Raw genomic sequence first — 18,926 nt, forward strand, 5'->3', positions numbered from 1 at the left:
TTCTATGGCCCTGTCAAAGTTTCTCATGAACAGGTGATTTCATGAAAAAGTTGTCTAATTCATGCACTTTTTGCAATACAGTATACAAAAACGTTGTATTAAATGTGCTAACCATATGCTACTATTTTCGTGAGGGTCAAAAGCCAATTCCTCACATTTCTACACATTGTAGAAACAGAGTCCTCAGCAGTAAAGAGCACTCCATTTAACTACTCACTTTAACAAGAGGGGGAGATGTCATTCAAAGCTGTGTGATCCAACTAGTTTTCTTTTTCATCTCTTTTTTAATTCTATGGGGACTCACAGTAGCTCCATGTCCTAGAGGATTATGGGGTGGTGGATTCTAATTGGAACATAAATGGTGTTTGTGGTATCTGTGGAGACTGGGCTCTGTTAATTGGCATGCTGAGATCATTTTGAAATGGTTGATGTAACACCATGGTCCATTGAACAGGAAGCTCTGCTATTTTCACAGTTTGATAATCAATGCATCACTGCACACAATTCCTTTCAAATGTGTGTGTTTGTTGTCCTGTTTGCTTAATTGAACAGCTGCAATTACTGTTACGTACAGCTGAATGTTAATTCAGGAGAAAGAAAAGAAATTCCTCCTCAGTTATGATTTTATTTACAAACTAGAAACCTATATAGAATTAGAATTTTAATGCTGCAAAAATTTCATTGGTGTAATCAGACAGATGCAAGATATCATATTAGATCTATTTTGTAAAACAAAATTAGTGTTTGCTTCATAGTTTGTTTTTTATTAACAGATTAGCTGTGGCTTTCTTAAGCTGCATTATACCTCATTGGTAAGGGAAATTGCTGCCTGTAACCATAGAGAGGGAAACTGTCAACTTTTTTGATGATTGACCTGATCTTTGGGTCAAATCAGATCTTAACATGCAGGAACTGATTGTATTTGGGATCAGCTCTGCTTAACAGTGTCATGAATTATTTCATCTATAGCTCAGCCCCTTAAAGCATGAAAGAAACATTCCAAGTAGTGCTAAATTTCAGAAAATCTGAATTTAGACTGCTGCAGCAATGCAGTTAAAACATATGTTTGTGTTTCAGGGTGGTTATGCTGCCTACCGGTATGCCCAGCCCGCCACTGCCACTGCAGCTGCCTACAGTGACAGGTAAGACCTAATTTACTGCTAATAAATACATAGCACACAGGAAGTGGAAAATAAGACATGAATTTATCTTGTTTCAGTCTCACAATTTTTCTGTTGATCTCCAGATCACTACGGTATATAAAGTTAGGCAATATTGTTATGAAGAGTTATAAAAAGTGAGCTAGTAATTAATTAAGAATCAGCATAAGATACATTCCTGGGTTGTAGATCAGCCTCTTTGCTATGAGATAACGACAGTCTCCAATATTTCCTCTAATCGTTCCATCCATGTGCAGAATAATTTTTATGTGCATGGAGGCACACCACCAGTAGAAACAAAATCCTAGCTGTGGGTGCTCTGCTAATGAGCTGGGTGGCATATGAATTTTGAGTGGCTGCACAAGCGCCTGGCTTCCAGAGAACACTTTCTGTGACCCTTGCAAAGTGTAGATAAATATACAGCTACACAATATCTGCTGTTTAAGATCATAATTTATCTTAAAATGCTTTTTCAGTTAATATGGAATCTGCTTTTCTAAGCTGTTGAGTCCCCTCCATTTTCACTGACTCCTGGTGGCATCATTTGGAGTTCAGGCCATCAAAGACAAATGAAGATTTTCCCATTTAGTTGGCTTTCAAACATTTCATTTATCCATGTGTTTAATAAAGACAAGTTGATCCACTCCCCCCTTCTCACTATTTTTTGTGGGGGTGTTTTTTTCTTTTTGTTTTTATTATTGAATCATCGTGTAAAAATTGGCTAAAAACTCCATTGAAAAAGCAGAGAATTTCATAAAATCAGCATAGTCTGGTCCTGCAGAGAGACGTGCATCATTTTACACAGTGTAAGTAATTGCATTAAAATCAGTGCAACTGCTGAAAGGAGAAAAGTTTTGGCCCTGGTTAAGTAGATGGCAAAACCTCCACTGGCTTCAGGAAGGCCAGTGTTTTGCCACACTGTGTAAAGTTAAAGCATGTGCGTGAAAAAAGGATCTGGATCTTCACCTGTAATGAAAAAGAACATGCTACTTCACTGGGAAGTTGTTCTTCAGAAATTGTATCTTAGGAACAGCTTTGGTGTCAAGTGACACTTTTCAAATTTTTTAAGAATTTATAGCACACACTAGAAGTGGGCATCTATTTGGTAAAAGATCATTATTGTATACAGGTTGAGCCTCTTTAATTTGGCATCCTCAGGACCTGAGCAATGCCAGATAAGAGAATTTGCCAGACGACAGGATGTCATATTGTCTAGCAGCATTACCAACACTTCCACTGCGTATTGGGCTCTTATAAGACATTTAGATGTAAATTACAGCTAAATAACACTGAGAGCCAGGACTGGTGGCTGTAAACAAACTTTATAGAACCATAGGAATCTTGGCCACACCTAAGATAAATGGACATCCCAGCTAACTAAAATCATGCTGGATTATAGAGCTTGCCAGGCAAGGGAGTTCCGGCTTAGAGAGGTTCAACTTGTATTTTGCTTCACAATGTCAGAAAAAGCTAAGAACGCATTTCTGGCACAAGAAAATCTCTCATTGATATCAGTGAATAATTTTCTTGCATCTTGAGTATATATCTAGACTTATATTAGGTACTAAAATGGTCATTATTATTGAGCTTCTTATGTTTCTGTTCCTTGAAGAAAAGAACAGAATAAAAACTAGTGAAGTACGTCTTAGAATGAAGTGCTGTTCCTGTATTTTGTTTGCTGAGAAAAACGGAACACAATGTGAATGTTAAATTGCTATGCATGCATAGCTGCCTTTAAAAATGCTTATTGTGGTCATGAAGATGTATATTAAAAATGTTTGGTGAATAAAAAAATGCATGTATGGCTGAGGCATGCTGTGTGAGACAGGTAAGCAAGTTTCTTTATATGAATTTTGGATCAGTAATGTCAATCTGATGCTGCTTTATGCACCTTGTTCGCAATGTACTCTTTCTATGCAGGGTAACCTATCATATGAAATGCTACTTAGTAGTTTTCATTTCATTTCCACAAAGGTGTGTTGTTAGCATGTTGCAGCTATAATAACTTTTGTGAGCTTAAAATGCAAAACTAGCTCCTGATCCAAAACATTCTTTAAAACCAAAAAATGCAAAATTGTCAATAATTTCATATTGCTAGTTCTTTTTTGCCAGATGCTGTTTAGCTCGCTCTTTGTCAGTTAAAAGGGTTTGCTTGTTACTATAAGGAAAGGTTATAGATTTACATAGTACTTAGGGGAAGTGAATACCAAGATGAAGTCTAAATTATTTAATTACCAAACAGTGTACCTACTTACAAAACAAAACAGAAAACTCAGAAACACTAAGGTAAAATATCACATTTTTACCTCTTCTGCTCTATCGACAATGCTTGGGGAGAGTAAGTTTGACAAAATAATAATGATCTTGAAAAAAACGTTCAGGAAAAGATACAGTATGATTAAATTCTGTAAAAGAAGACTGAGATGGTATCTATAGTAATGCAATAGCTACAACCTTTAATTATTTTTTATGAAAAATATCTCTAGTGTACTGAATTTTCCAAGATAATTTGTGTATAATTAAGGTGAAATAACTTGAGCCTGCTGTTGTAACCAAAATTGATTTATTTCTTTTGATTTTTTTAAACTTGGATTCTTAATTAAAAATGTTTACTCCCAGTTGAATAATTTTGGGGATTAATTAAAAAGATGTTATTTTAATTGCCCCCCTCTATCAGGGAATCCTTAAATTATTTTTTTTTAAATTCCTGGAAAACACTTTGTTGCATATGTGAAGCTATATGTGAACATAGATACCTCAAATTACAGTCAATTTCAAATTTCTTTATTCATTTTAATAAATTTTCACTGCATTTTCATTAAAGAATGTGAGCTTTTAATGCAGAAAATTAGTAATTTTTTAAAGATTATTTCATAAGAGCATTTTGCAAATTATAATTTGTTAAAATTTGAATTAAACTCTAGTAATGTATGCAAATACTGAAATATAGAAAAACTACTAGTATCCTTTCTTCTAAATATACCCATCACTTGCTGTCTTGCGCTGCATACGAGTATTACACAATGTTAACTTTTGTAGTGGATATGAGTCCCCATTTAATATCATGTTCAACCAGATATATTTATTGCATATGTTAATACAATTCCCAAGCAAACACTAAGTTCATATTGTGATGCAGTGCTCAAGCATGAAATGACCATTTCAAAAAAAAAAAAAAATCCATGTCTTGCCACACTGTCTTAAGAAAAGAGATGGAAATAGTAACTGTTTGGATTTGATGCATATTTTCTTAATATAAAACCAGGAGGTAAACAGAAGGATTTGGGGATTCCAGAGTCAATACCTGAAATCACTGGATAATGATTGGTGCTGTAGAACTGTTGTGAGGAAACATGATGGTATCCTTGTGTGTCACACTTGGGAATATTGCTGGATATGGGCAATGAACAACTATTATAAAGGAAGAGACCAAGGGGGAAAGGGAAGATGATGAACCTTATACAAAATTAAGTAGTTTTAACTCAAGAAAACATACATATGTAATGACAGTTTCAATCAAAATTGAAATAGGCCTTATAGATTTCTCCACTCACTTATCAGACCTGTAGAAGAGAAAAGCCTGCTTTATTTAGGAAGCAATATAGTAAGAAACCATTTTACAACTTCAGGAAGGATGCAGTGCTGCAAATTTTCTCTGTGCAGTCTATCACTTTATTTAATTAAACTGAGAGCTTTGAGCCTTTTGAACAATTCGATCAAATCCTTCACATTTGTATCTGTCTAGTTTAAATGCTTCTCAGAAATTCATTTCCCTTCCAATTGGTAAAAAGAAAGCACATAGTATTTAGGTCTCTATGGCTATGTCTATACGAGAGGCTTTTCCCAGCAAAATTGGCCTTTTGTCGGGCAGAACCACAGAGTGTTTACACGCGAAATGTTCTTTGTTAACAGTTTGCCTACAAAACCCAGCACATCCGCCAGCAGCTTTATACCTCTCCCCGTTCAGGTATAACACTTCTCTCAACAATATTCTGTTGAAAAAAATGCCATGCAGATGCCTTGAATCTTTGTTGATGACAGTCAGGGCTTCTGGCCCACCAGGCAGCCCTGTTTGCAGGACTTCCATTCAGCTGTTCTATCAAGAGAGTGCCGGGCAGTCTAGCTGCTCTCTGTTGACAGAGTGGATTGCTCTTTCAATCTGTAGACACAATCTATAGATGCAATTTCATTGGTAGATGCAAGGTGTTGACAGAAGTTTTGCCGTGAAATCCCTAGCGACTGTGACTTCTGTCGACAGGCTTCTCGTGTAGATATAGCTTATATGTTTTGTACCATTCTTGAAATTTGACCTCTGAGCTCTTAAACCAGAGAGGCTGGTAGAAGGAAAACAAATTTAAAGGTATACAAAATAAATTAAAACAAATATGTTAATTTTAAGTACAGATTTTAGTTGCTTTTAAGATAACGTTTAAAAAAAGTACTTAAAATACAGATTCTAGTAAAAGTTTAAATCTAAGTCTGACTTAAAGCAAACTGGCAAAGCTATCAAATTTTATTTTCATGAGGTAGAACCAGTCAAAGCATGGCAGTGGGGCGTAACGTCATTTTGTCATTGCATGTTCACTTGATGTTGCTAGTATGTCTGTAATGCTGTATCAGATTTGACAGATCCATCACATTAGCTCAGTGAATGGCTTGCTTGAATTAAGCCTAAGGGCAGACTTATTCCCATTGGCTATTGATTTTGTGTTTTATGACTTGATTGTTGCATCTTTGATCAGAATCAGAAAAAAATGTTTCTTTTTGCATATTAACTTTACCTGCACATCTGTGTTTAAATATACATGGTGGTATATAAAAGCTTTGCAAACAAGTTAAGCCTTGTCTGGAAGGCAAAAGTATGTTCACTTGTACTGTTTGCTAACAATGTAACACGTAATGATAATTATGTGTGTTATGTGTGTGTGTTTGGGTATTCATATCTACACACACTTACCTCCCCTCCCACAGAGTGCGGTAGTTTGTTCTGAGACTTTGAAGCATTTATATATTGCCCAATTGAAATCCTACTCAAGTAAGTGGCAGAACTCCAATTGGCTTTATTGGGGTTTAGATCGGATCCATAGACACTGGAAGCTGGATTTTCTGTCTTTTTATGTGTTGTACAATTTGAAAAAAACAAAAGATTTGTTAGTAAGGTTTATAGTAGAACATTTAATACACACAATTTACTTTGTAGTTTAAAAAAGAATCTTTTAGTTTGATTGATTTTGTGGTATATGTTCTTTGGACACATAAAGAATTTTGTTTAAAATACCTGCAAAGAAGAAACTTATCATACAGATCTTATATTTTAAGATAGTCATAGTCAATGCAAAATCCCAGTTATTCCAATCTGTTATCTTTAAAATGGCTAATTTATTTATTTTTGACAAATCAACAAAATATATAGATACAGAACTTAATAAGTTTGTCCAGCTTTTCTTTTTGATTAAGGAATTGACAATAGTACTTGAAGCTTGTAAGCAATAATTCCCTTAATAAAATACATAGACTTATAGAGGTAACTGAACCATGTTATTATAAATCAAACCCAAATTAAATTTTTTAAAAATGTGACTGCTTGGCTTAGGTAGATTTAGGCAATTTTTAAAATATTTTAGGCTTTAAATATCTTTACATTTGTGAATACATAATGAATAAAGTGTAATCATTTCATTACAGTAATGTGCCTTTTTATTGGGACTCTCACCATTTGATATATTAATAAAAATTAAGTGTTTGATGGAATATAAAATATAATAGCGTCTTGGGCCAAACATTAATTTATCATTAAAGAATTTTATGTAAAGACTGATTTTTAAATAGCTGTAGTCAATATATTTAATAGGCACACTTTTCATTGGATGTGGAAGAAAGAATATTAATCCATAGATGTAGTATGTAAAATTAATAAGGTTGGACAAGTGACTTAAAAAAGTGAAATTAACCCAAGACATAGCATTAGTTTCACTTATCCTTTTAGTCCCAACTGTAATCTCGAAACCATTTTTTGAAGTTTGCCCATTTATAAATGTTCATTAAGCAAATATGTGCAATAATTAAAAGGATTCCAGGAAGTGATATGTGAAGATCAGTTACCCTATATCAATTCATGTACCAGTGCATTCACACTTTGAGATTTAGGCTACTTCTACACTACTCTAGCAGATCGACCAGCTCAGGGTCAATCTTCCAGGGTTTGATTTCACATGTCTAGTAGGGATGCATGAAATCAACCTCGCAGAGGTTGCAGTCGACCATTTTACTCCTTGCAGGACATGAGGAGTAAGGGATGTCGGCAGGAGCAACTTTCCTATCAAGATAACCCAGTTAGCCAAGTGCAGATTCATCAATTTTAGCTATGCAGTTGCCATAGCTAGAATTGTGTAGCTATGATTGACTTACTTTGCTTAGTATAGACCTAGCCTCAGGTCAGATATGTTAACAGTTTGGCAGGAATCCAAAGACTGAACTCAAGTTTGTGCAACATAGTCATAATTATATGTAATTCCCGATGCACATTGCAAACAGTTAGGGCTGAATACTCTGGGAGTTACACTGGGCCTCTACTCGTTCTGATAGTCATATGTTCTAGCTAAAACAGGTGAGCTTAGCTCCCAAACAGTGAAAACAAAAATCAAATCATTCACATTGCTATTAGTGAGTAAGGGTAGACCTGACCTTTTATACAAAAGATTCCTGTTTTTGCATCTGTAACTACACAATCCACCTGTGGTATTCAGCTGATACTTTGTGAAGTCTTGGATTCTATGTGAAAATGGTGTTCTTACAGAACACTTGAGTGAAAGACTTAGGAGAAATGTGGACAGTGAATACAAGAAAAAACATGATTTAGTTTGAAGAAGAGGTTGGAGTGCTGGGCTAAACTACGAATGTGGAGAGGGAGAGATTAAATCTTGAGGATTATCTATAGAACAAATTATAGGAATTTATAGAATTAGGATAACATTTATGAATTAACAAACTATTCTATGAGAATTGGAGCAATCATTAAATTTTGCAACTTTCTCCAAATAGACAGATAATATATCTTCATTTAGTAGCCACACTTTTCCCACGTAAAGATAAAACAATTAAATTTCGTACAGATGATACTGATTTACAACTATGTTGATTGAGTTTTTCAGTGAGGTTTGCTGAAATCAATAGGTGTTACGCTGGTGCAAAACAGGAGTAATGTATTGGTAAATGAGGTCCTCTTTGCCTGCAGCAGTAGTGGTCACCCATTAGAATCGTAGAATCACAGAATCATAGAATGCTAGGACTGGAAGGGACCTTGAGAGGTCATCGTGTCCTGCCCCCTGCCTTCATGGCAGGACCAAGTACTGTCTAGACCATCCCGATAGACACTTATCTAACTAGTTCTTAAATATCTCCAGCAATGGAGATTCCACAATCTCCCTGGGCAATTTATTCCAGTGTTTGACCACACTGACAGTTAGGAACTTTTTCCTAATGTCCAACCTAAACCTCCCTTGCTGCAGTTTAAGCCCAACACTTCTTGTTCTATCCTCAGAGGCCAAGAAGAATAAGTTCTCTCCCTCCTCCTTATGACACCCTTTTAGATACCTGAAAAACCACTATCATGTCCCTCCTTAATCTTCTTTTTTCCAAATTAAACAAGCCCAGTTCTTTCAGCCTTTCTTCATAAGTCATGTTCTCTAGACCTTCGATCATTCTTTTCTGGACCCTTTCCAATTTCTACACATATTTCTTGAAATGCAGCACCCAGAACTGGACACAAGACTCCAATTGGGGCCTAACAAGTGCAGAGTAGAGCGGAAGAATGACTTCTCATGTCTTGTTCACAACACACCTGTTAATGCATCTCAGAATCATCTTTGCTTTTTTTGCAACAACATCACGCTGTTGATTCATACTTAACTTGTGGTCCACTATAACCCCTAGATCCCTTTCTGCCATACTCCTTCCTAGACAGTTGCTTCCCATTCTCTATGTGTGAAATGGATTGTTCCTTCCTAAGTGGAGCACTTTGCATTTGTCTTTATTAAACTTCATCCTATTTACTTCAGACCATTTCTCCAATTTCTCCAGATCATTTTGAATTTTGACCCTATCCTCCAAAGCAGTTGCAACCCCTCCTAGCTTGGTATCAACTGCAAACTTAATAAGCATACCCCCCCCACTTGTTATACCTATCCCGCAGGATTGAGAACCATTAATAACTACTCTCTGAGTATGGTTATCCAGCCAGTTTTGCACCCACCTTATAGTAGCCCCATCTAAGTTGCATTTGCCTAGTTTATTTATAATATCTTGAAAGACTTGTATTACTAAAGTTTAGATACACCACATCCACTGCTTCTCTGTTATCCACAAGGCTCGTTATGCTATCAAAGATGATTGCCTTAAATACTTGCTGCATTGTCTTTCCTGGCACAGAAGTTAAACTAACAGGTCTGTAGTTTCCTGTGTTGTTCTTATTCCCCTTTTTATAGATAGGCACTATATAAGAGATCTGTTAAGAAGTTTTTTCGGCACTGGTGTGGCCACATCTGGAATATTGTATCCAGTTCTAAGACCCGCAGTATAGAAAGAATATGGATACATTGGAGGGCAACCAAAATGATTAGGAGGCCGGAGCACATGACCTACAAGGAGACACTGAGGGATTTGGACTAATTTAGTTTGTAGAAGGGAAGAATGAGGGGGGATTTGATAGCAGCCTTCAGCTTCCTGAAGGGAAGCTCTGAAGAGGATGGAAACAGGTTGTTCTCCATAGCAACAGATGACAGAACAAGGAGCAATGGTTTCATGTTATAGAGGAGGAGGGGGAGGTTGGATATTAGGAAAAACTCTTTCATCAGGAGAGTGGTGAAGCACTGGAGTGCATTACCTACAGATGTGGTAGAATCTCTATCTTTAGAGGTTTTAAAAATCCTGGCTTGACAAAGTCACACACACCCCTCCTAGAACTGGAAGGGACCTCAGGAGATCGTGTAGTCCAGTCACCTACCCTCTTGGCAGGACCAAGCACCATCCCTCACATCTGTTTGCCCCAATCTTTTAATGGCCTCATCAAGGATTGAATGCATAACCTGGGGTTTAGCAGGCCAATGCTCAAACCACTGAGCTATCCCTCCCCCTTCCTGGCTGGGAAGATTTAGTTAGGGTTGATCCTGCTTGAGAAGGGGGTGGAGTCAATGACCTCCTGAGGTCTCTTCCAGCCCTTGATTCTATGATTCTTTGATCTTGTCTCACTTTAGATATTGTGTCATTCGTACTGGCTACTAATCCTACACTTTTCCAGCTTTGATAAAAAGAGCTGTCCTTCAGAATCCTAGAAAGCTGGGAAAATCCTGTATGAAGCTTTAAAATACAGCCTGGCACATAGTTTGGCAGAAATGAAGAGAATCAATATAAACTAAGAAAGAATGTAGAGGAAAACTGCGGCCAATATTTCCATATATAGCTGAAGCTGGGAGTGTAGATCCATATTTAGACACCTTAAATAGGTGTTGTGATTTATAAAATGCTGAGTACCCAGTAGCTTCTGCTTTTTCAGTGAGAGCTTCTGGGTGTTTGACATATCGGAAAATCAGGCGAGATATTGATTTAAGCACACTTTAAAAAATCTTAGCTTACATCTGACAGTATTTTGAGTTGTAAATTTTGAGTGCTCTTTATTTATTTAAAGATAGAAATGTAGTGGTATATAGTTGTGATAATGAATATATTCTCTGAAAGGATTTTAGGGATTTTCCTTTTCAACAAAGACAAAATGTCATTCATATTTTAAGAAGCAGTTACATATTTGCTGAACGCTTCATAATGACTTCCTCCTAATGTTACACAATATTGGAGGAATATGTAATTTTGTTTTTAGATGTCTAATATTCACCAGACTGGGTAAATATGGAGTCAAGGTGTTATAAAACATAGATTTCTAGACCAATGGACTAAAACTTTTATAGTCTGTGTGGTCACTGCTTGTGCCTCTGACATGCTGGACCATAACAGTCATATCAAGGCTCAATTAAACACTTTTTAGTTTTCAGACCACTGACTCAATAGACCACAAAAAGGAGATTAAGATATGCTATATAAATATCAGGAACCTAAGTGACTCAACTGTGACATCTGTAAAAGCTGGGAAGGAATTTAGTACATTTTCTAATGGAAAATGAGAATAATGGAATGAGGAGCTATGCAGTCAGTACAGGTTCTGTTATCTACAGGCCTGCTGATTGGAGAGGCTGGGTAAAGGGGGCTGTCACCCCTGGACATTGCATTTCAAAGGGGCCTGCATCTCTGTCCACCTCTGCTTCAACTTTGACAGTGGCGATTGTCAGAGCTCCAGGACACTTCCAAGTGCCATGGCACCATGTAGCTCCAAGGGTGGATTGGGGACAGGGGGGAAGGGGTTCAGATAGCAACAAAATCTGAGTGGCACTAAGGTTTCACTAACCTAGGCCCCACCCCTTCCATCGTTAGCCCCACCCCTTCTTCCCACCTTGCCTCAGGGCCCATGGTGGCTGTTGCCCCAATGGTTGTTTACAACTGAGAGCCAAAGCATTTTGAGGAAATGAGATCATATTTTAAATATCTTCCTTTAATGGTATTATCTAGAGAAAGTGAAGATAAAAAAGCAGTAATTAACAATCTTACACATATCTGTTGTAGCCCCTTTCATCTCAGACTATCCCAAATAACTTTATTATGTGTATATTCACAGACGTCTCTTCACGTAGTTCTGAAATGGTGCCAGCTGTAGTATGTAGTTGTGATAAAGTGGCAGATAATCAGAGTAGTGCACATCTTAGCAAGGATGCCAAGGAAAAGCCTTGCTTTTATGAAGTATCATGGAATCTTTCACATACATGCTGCTTTAATATTAGACGATAAGCCAACCTGATGCTCCTATGGTGTGAACAAAATTAACATCATAACATAGGAAGTAAAAGTATGCTATCACGAGTCAGAAGATAACAAAGTTTGCTTAATATGTATTAACAAGTGTTAAAGAATATGATATCATTAAGCTCTGTACATTAGAAGAATGGTAAAAGAATGTCATATATAAATCAGTAAGTAAATAAGGGAATTTCATTCTATTAAGGGATAGTAATATTGCATTGAAGAAGTAATATAAAATATGAGTGAATGATTATCTTGTATTTTAAGAAGACATAAATTCCTTTAAAAATTTTCAAAACTTAATTCTATTCCTTTACATGATAATGTTTAGAGTGTTCAATAGACGAAGGCTCTGGTACACATTTACATTAAGGTCACTTTATACCATTTAGCAGTTCTCCAAAAAGCCTTATTTTCCTTAAAATGGGTAAGAAAATATACACATTTGAAGGCCCCCTTACACCAGTAAACCAGTAAAAACTGGTCTTGGTGTAAAAAGAAATGGTCTGCACATTTACAAGTGAGGATCATTAAATTTAGACATCTTAGCACCTAACATTCAAAGATGTTGAGCAGCCTCTACTTCTGTTAACTTCAGTGGGAGATGCAGATGTTCAGCTCTTCTGAAAATCAGGTCTGTCATTTAGTTGTTCAAATATTGATTCAGATGCCTTACTTTAAACACCCAAGATTGAAATATTTACCATAGTCAAAATGCCAAAAGAATTAGGAGACAATCCTGGTCCTAGTGATGACAAGTGAAACTTTTCATTGGACTTCAATGGCATCATGATAATCTTTACTTTCTCTATATATAAACAATTAACACCAACACCTTGGTCTGGTTATATGTTCCTATAAACAGACCAAGTTGTTGGCATTGACTTCACAGCCCTTTAATACTAATATCTGCCATTAACATAATTTTGCATAACTTCTCATGGAAATTCCACTAAAATATTAAGTAAAATCAATGGTGTGCTGCGCACAGGCAGGACTGTAGGGCTATGTCTAGACAGTGGACGCTATTTCAGATACGGTATATCCCAAAGTAGCTGCCTGTGTCTATGCAATGCTCCCATTGTCTTGAAACTGTTTTTGAGATAAGGGGTGCACAATTTGCATAACACGTTGTGTAGCTTATTTGTACTTTATGGGGCCGTGTAGACATAGCCTAGGTGACAAGTGTCAAAAAATAAAGCATTTTTACTGACCCTTTGGTGAGAGAACAGTTAAAGAAATTTCAGCAGCTGTTAATGTAAGCTAAATCTGTTCCACTCTAGCAAAACCTTTGAAGTTAGTTTCAATGTCCAGTTTCACTTATTGCTGAACCATATTCTCACCGCTCTTGAGAATAAAAATTTCAACAACTTTGTAAAAGAGAATTTCCCTGCTCTGTCCACAATTGTTTTTAAAAGTGAAAGCACTTTCACTAGTGTAAGTCTCTCCCTTATAGTCCAAGAGCTGTGTTAGGCACCTACAACACGTGCAATCACAACAAACTAGAGGCAGCAAGAGGCGACCTTAAAGCCCAATCTAGCCTCCCTGGGAATCAGCTGATCCATCCTGTTCAGTGCTACACAGGGCTCAAAATATTGGGCTTAGCACTGTGTGACTTTGCCTGCTCCCAATGGACAAACACAACCACTGTTCTAAGCTGGTAGTGAAGCAGCCCTGCCGGGTTCATATTCACAAAACAATCCTACAAGAATCACCTGAAGGGACACTTCTTGGCTCCACTGGGTATCCTCTGCTCTCCATGGAAACTTGGCTCCTGCTGGAGCTGTAATAAGGTTTATTAGATCCCTTCAGAGTGGCCTAGTACCTGCCACTGAGAGGACCCAGAAAGTCGTAGTACAGAGGCATTAATTTGATTGCTTCACATGGAAAGAAGAGGGGCTCTTCTTTCAACCCAAGGTAATATCCCCCTCACACCCTCTTACTACATTACAGGATTTTGGTGCAGATATCAAAATACAGGCTACATCCTTTCTAGCCTCACTTCAAAATCTACAGAAGGAGGGGAGGAATGGTGGCATTTGGGTGACAATCCTTTATTTCCATCCTGAAAGTGGGAGATCTAAGTGCAGAACATCATGATAGTTTTCGCATCTATTTGTGAAACAAAAGCAGTCACCCCTATGTTATTCTGTCCCATCTTGGCCATATTTGTCAGTCTGACAGGGAACTGCCTGGGTAAAAACAAGTTTAGTATGATAGTCAAGGTTTTCCCAGTGTATGCCACCAACTCTGGCGTTGTTTTGTTGAACATGCATACCGCTCGATAAATAAATGCCAGAAAAAAGGTCTCCTCAAAATTTACTTTGACTTCATTTGATTTCTAGATATAACTGTAAAGTTGTTGTCTCCATGTATTATGATTTAAATGCTACAGGTATGATAATGGACTATGAATTTATAATTACTGGAAATACAAAACAAGATAATAGCAAAGTCAGCTGTTTTAAAACAACTTTTAACTAAATGTCAACATGTTGCAGACCTTGTTATTGAAATTCACAACTTCAGGAGAAGAGAAAAGGGGAAGCCTTCATACAAGTATATTAGAAAGATATTCTGAAAGTTTTCTTCATAAATTATTATTAAGAATGTTAGTCGTCTAACCAGCCAGTCGTCAGTCTGCTTTGATGTCACACTAACAGTCAATCCCATGAAAATTTTAAAGCATTCAGGAATTCTAAAGTATTCAAAACAATCTCATTTGGAAATGTATAAATTTCACATCACACTTATTACCTGTGTTGTAGCCACTGATAACAGTGGGCCATATCCTGCACTGGAATAAATTGGCATCATTCTATTAAGTCATTAGCTTCAAATACGCTGCATCATTTAACAAGAGCTAAGAAACTAGTCCATAAAACCTACTTACTGACCTTTGTGTTAGTAAACTTCATGCTGTTGTAATCAGAAAAAGGCCATTATTGCAGATAGCCTGCGATGCCTGTTCAATACTATATTTGTTTCTATACTAATCTGCTATGTATTGTTTTGATGCAATGTTTCCAACAATTGTCATGTTATATTTAGAGGTGGCTGCACTTCAGCGGTGAACAAAGTGATTCCTGTGTAATTTATGAATCAGTGATAAAAGTGCAAGAGCATCAGTAAATCTGAGGCCCATTTTTACATAGTTCTAAGGGTTTATGGTTATACATTTTTCATTTGTTCTTTGTGTTTATTAGGGCTATTGTAATTTTGTTTGTGTGCTTGAAGCCTTTAACTCCTACCTGTCTTCTACAGAGGCATCTGTCTATTTTACAGAATCTCACTCACACCAAACAGAATGTATATTAGTATAACAACAGAGATAATAAGATTCTAGGAGTCTTGTGTTAATTTTTTGTGCATGTTAAAGATCTCTTTTTAGTGTAACAGATTACATTACAAACACTGCAAAGTCATAAGGATCAAATTGTGACTATGCATATGACAGAAGATGCATACGTGCAATCCTTCATAATATCATAAAACACTAGAACTGGAAGGGACCTCCAGAGATCATCAAGTCCAGACCCCTGCCCTCACAGCAGGACCAAACACCACCTAGACCATCCCTGATAGGCATCTATATAACCTGCTTTTAAATATCTCCAGTGATAGAGATTCCACAACATCCCAAGGCAATTTATTCTAGTGTTTAACCATTCTGACAGTTAGGAAGTTTTTCGTAATCTCCAACAGTAGCCTCCCTTGCTGCAATTAAGCCCACTGCTTCTTGTCCTATCCTCAGAGGCCAAGGAGAACAGTTTTTCTCTCTCCTCCTTGTACACTCCTTCAGATACTTGAAACCCACTATCTTGTCCACCTTCAGTCTTCTTTTTTCTAAATTGAACAAGCTCATTTATTTCAGTCTTCCCTCATTCCTCATTTTCTCTAGACCTTTAATCATTTTGTTGTTCTTTTCTGGACCTTCTCCAATTTCTCCACATTTTATTGCAATGTGGTGCCCAGAACTGGACACAATACTCCAACTGAGGTCTAATCAATGCAGAGTAGAGTAGAAGAATGACTTTACATGTCTTGCTCACAATACTCCAGGTAATGTTTCCCAGAAACATGTCTGCTTTTTTTGCAACAGCGTCACACTGTTGACTCGTATTTAGTTTTTGGTCAACCATGTCCCCTATATTCCTTTCTATAGTACTCCTTTCTAGACAGTCACTTCCCATTCTGTATATCTGAAGCTGATTGTTCCTTCCCAAGTTGAGTACTCGACATTTTGTTCTTATTAAACTTCATCCTATTTGACTCAGACCATTTCTCCAGTTTGTCCAGATCCTTTTGAATCATGACCCTATCCGCCACAGCAGTTGTAACCCCTCCTAACTTGGTATCATCTGCAAATTTACTAAGCATACTTTCTATGCCAATATCTAAATTGTTGATGGAGATATTGAACAATACCAATTCCAGAACAGACCCCTTCACATCCCCACAAGATATCCCCTTCCAGCATAATTGTGAACCATTAATAACTACTCTCTGGGAACACTTATCCAACCACCTATGCACTCACCTTATAGTAGCCCCATCTTAATTTTTTTGTGTTCTTGGCCATGCAGTGTTTGGGGCTGTACACACTTTACCCCCAACAGAGAGATGGGCAGGGAGTGGGCAAAGACTTGTGCTGCTGAACTGTCACAGGGTAGTAATAATATACTAATAGGAAAGACCAGTAGCAAATTACTGCTCTCTGAAGAACAAAGAGGAACAGAAAAGGCAATGTGCCTAAAATACAATTATTTCCCTGGTGTGGTGCAGTTACATCCAAATTTTACACCAGTCAGATAGCATAGGTAAAAACTAGCCTGAAAATGGGATGGATTAAAGCCAAAAAGGCACTTCAGACCACCAAATTGTGTAGGTACCTGAGTCTCGTTTTGCCCACCTGTTAGCCCACTGCACCCCAGACTGACTTCTTAACAGATCTCTTCCTTCCCCCGAATATGCTGCTGCTTGTCACTCCCGAGTCCTCAGCTCTTCCCCTTCAATGGAGTCTGAGCCATGTTTACACCACCAGCGGATCAGCTGACAGGAGTTAACTTTGCACTGCATCATCTCCTACTTTGCAGTAATCTTTATTCCCTTATTTGATTTGGCAAGTTGTACTTATGGCATAATTATACGTAACTAAGCAGCAGAAAAGGGGGGCTGGTGAAAAAATGTCTCCACAAACATTGATTCACATTTTTAAATGATGGGGTGCTCCCTTCCTCACTGTGGGTTTCTAAGCGTCTGGAATGTCACCCCCAACCTCACCTCACACATACACACGGACAAGTCAGAATGGAATGTCCTTGGCCATGCACCCATCCTTTGGTGTTGGAAGTTTGTGAAATGTCTAGAGAATAAGATGCCCAGCTGGAATGTTGGAGAGGGCAGAGAGTTTTAATGGAATGTTGGTAAAATTTGGATAAAATAGATTTTTAGTTCATAAATATACTTGCACTAGAATCCTAAGTATAGCAGCTAACTTAATTTTTATTCAAAGAACAGAAAGCTACCATGTGAAATACATTCCCACTCAGAGCTAATGGACACCATTTGACCCTCAGTTATTGCATACTCAAAACAAAAACAAATAAAAAAGACAAAAAGTTATTTGTGAACACCTTTAGGAAAATTGTAGCACATTCACACATAATTTGTGAGTATCAAAAAAAGGCAAAAAAACCTGCACAGCAGTACCATACAGTGTCTGAGTTTAACTCTCTATGCTATAAACAAATGTAGATGCATTTTGCAAATATAATTTTAGGACATATGCCAAGTTATTAACCAGGCATTATGGAGGATTAATTAATACTGAAAATAGGTATAGCTTGGGTTTTTTGAAGCATAGTCTGAGGAAAACGTGTGTACATAACGTCTCAATCCCCTTAATTATCTTTGTGATATGATAAGACTAATCTAGTTGTTCTGTGGAAGAGGAGTTCCTGTGGCCCATCCTTTGAGGTCTAATTTCTGTGAGCAACTAAGTGCCCTGTTGAATCCACAGTGAAGTGTAGTCCAAGTACATACACCCATATTTTATCAATAACAAACAGAGAAGAAGAAATTGTATGCAAAATCCCAGACAGCTTCTTGGTCTCTGATGGATGGGGGAAAGAGAACGAGAGGGAAAAAAAATGAAAATCAGAAGCAGGTGTTTGTAATTTGGATATGGTTTTTTTATTACAAAATAATAAAGTATTCCGAAAATGATCTTCTGTTAACACTTCACCTCTTTGGGGTTTCAGGGGTTAATAGGCTGCATATTGTTTGATAATCTATGGTATGGGAGTTTTGTAAAGTAAAATGCAAAATCCACTGCTGTTTTTAGAGTTTTAGCTCATGGTGAATTAGCATAAATCTTGTCATTTTGGGGTAGGAGGCTCACTCCAAACTGCAGTGTATGCCTATTGTGAGAGCCCTGTATTGCAACTAGTAGAATGAGAGACATAAAATTTATAACCTGATTAATTTATATGAGAGGTTATTACATTAAGTTTTGTCATTGATTACTGGGCCTCTCATTTGCCGTTTAGTCTCTTTAATCTTACCAACACTGCTCTAGCCACCTCAAAATACAATACTCATGCAAATGCATGTAGTCCACTGAAGATATTGCAGTTCTTGAACAATGGCCAGTTGGCTAGCCATGGGAATGCAGGAACCTCAAATTCTCTTCACACCTGAAAACATCCAAATTTAATAGTAACATTTGTTGAAGAGCATGTTTTATAAAAACATAGCACCATTTAAAAGTTCGGAAATATATTTTTCACTTCAGCTTTCAACTTTGTGTTAAACTGTTATACAGTTCAGCTAGATCCTGTCAAACTGTGGTCCAGTTACATT

At 37.1% G+C, this 18,926-nt stretch overlaps 1 protein-coding gene across 19 annotated transcripts in view; it reads left to right on the plus strand.

Annotated features, from left to right (window-relative positions):
• Positions 1–18,926, plus strand: part of RBFOX1 (RNA binding fox-1 homolog 1) — a 1,793,461-nt gene that overhangs the window by 1,746,156 nt on the left and 28,379 nt on the right. For all 19 annotated transcript variants that reach the window (XR_012647710.1, XM_075010515.1, XM_075010513.1 and 16 more), the window contains one exon: positions 1,078–1,142. Coding sequence is in view for 18 of the 19 variants with exons in the window: in XM_075010515.1 (XP_074866616.1) it covers positions 1,078–1,142 (65 nt within the window). In the remaining variant the exon portion in view is untranslated. The remainder of the gene's footprint in view (positions 1–1,077; positions 1,143–18,926) is intronic.

Source organism: Carettochelys insculpta, chromosome 16 (genome assembly GCF_033958435.1).
Source record: "Carettochelys insculpta isolate YL-2023 chromosome 16, ASM3395843v1, whole genome shotgun sequence".
Classification (NCBI taxonomy): domain Eukaryota; kingdom Metazoa; phylum Chordata; order Testudines; family Carettochelyidae; genus Carettochelys; species Carettochelys insculpta.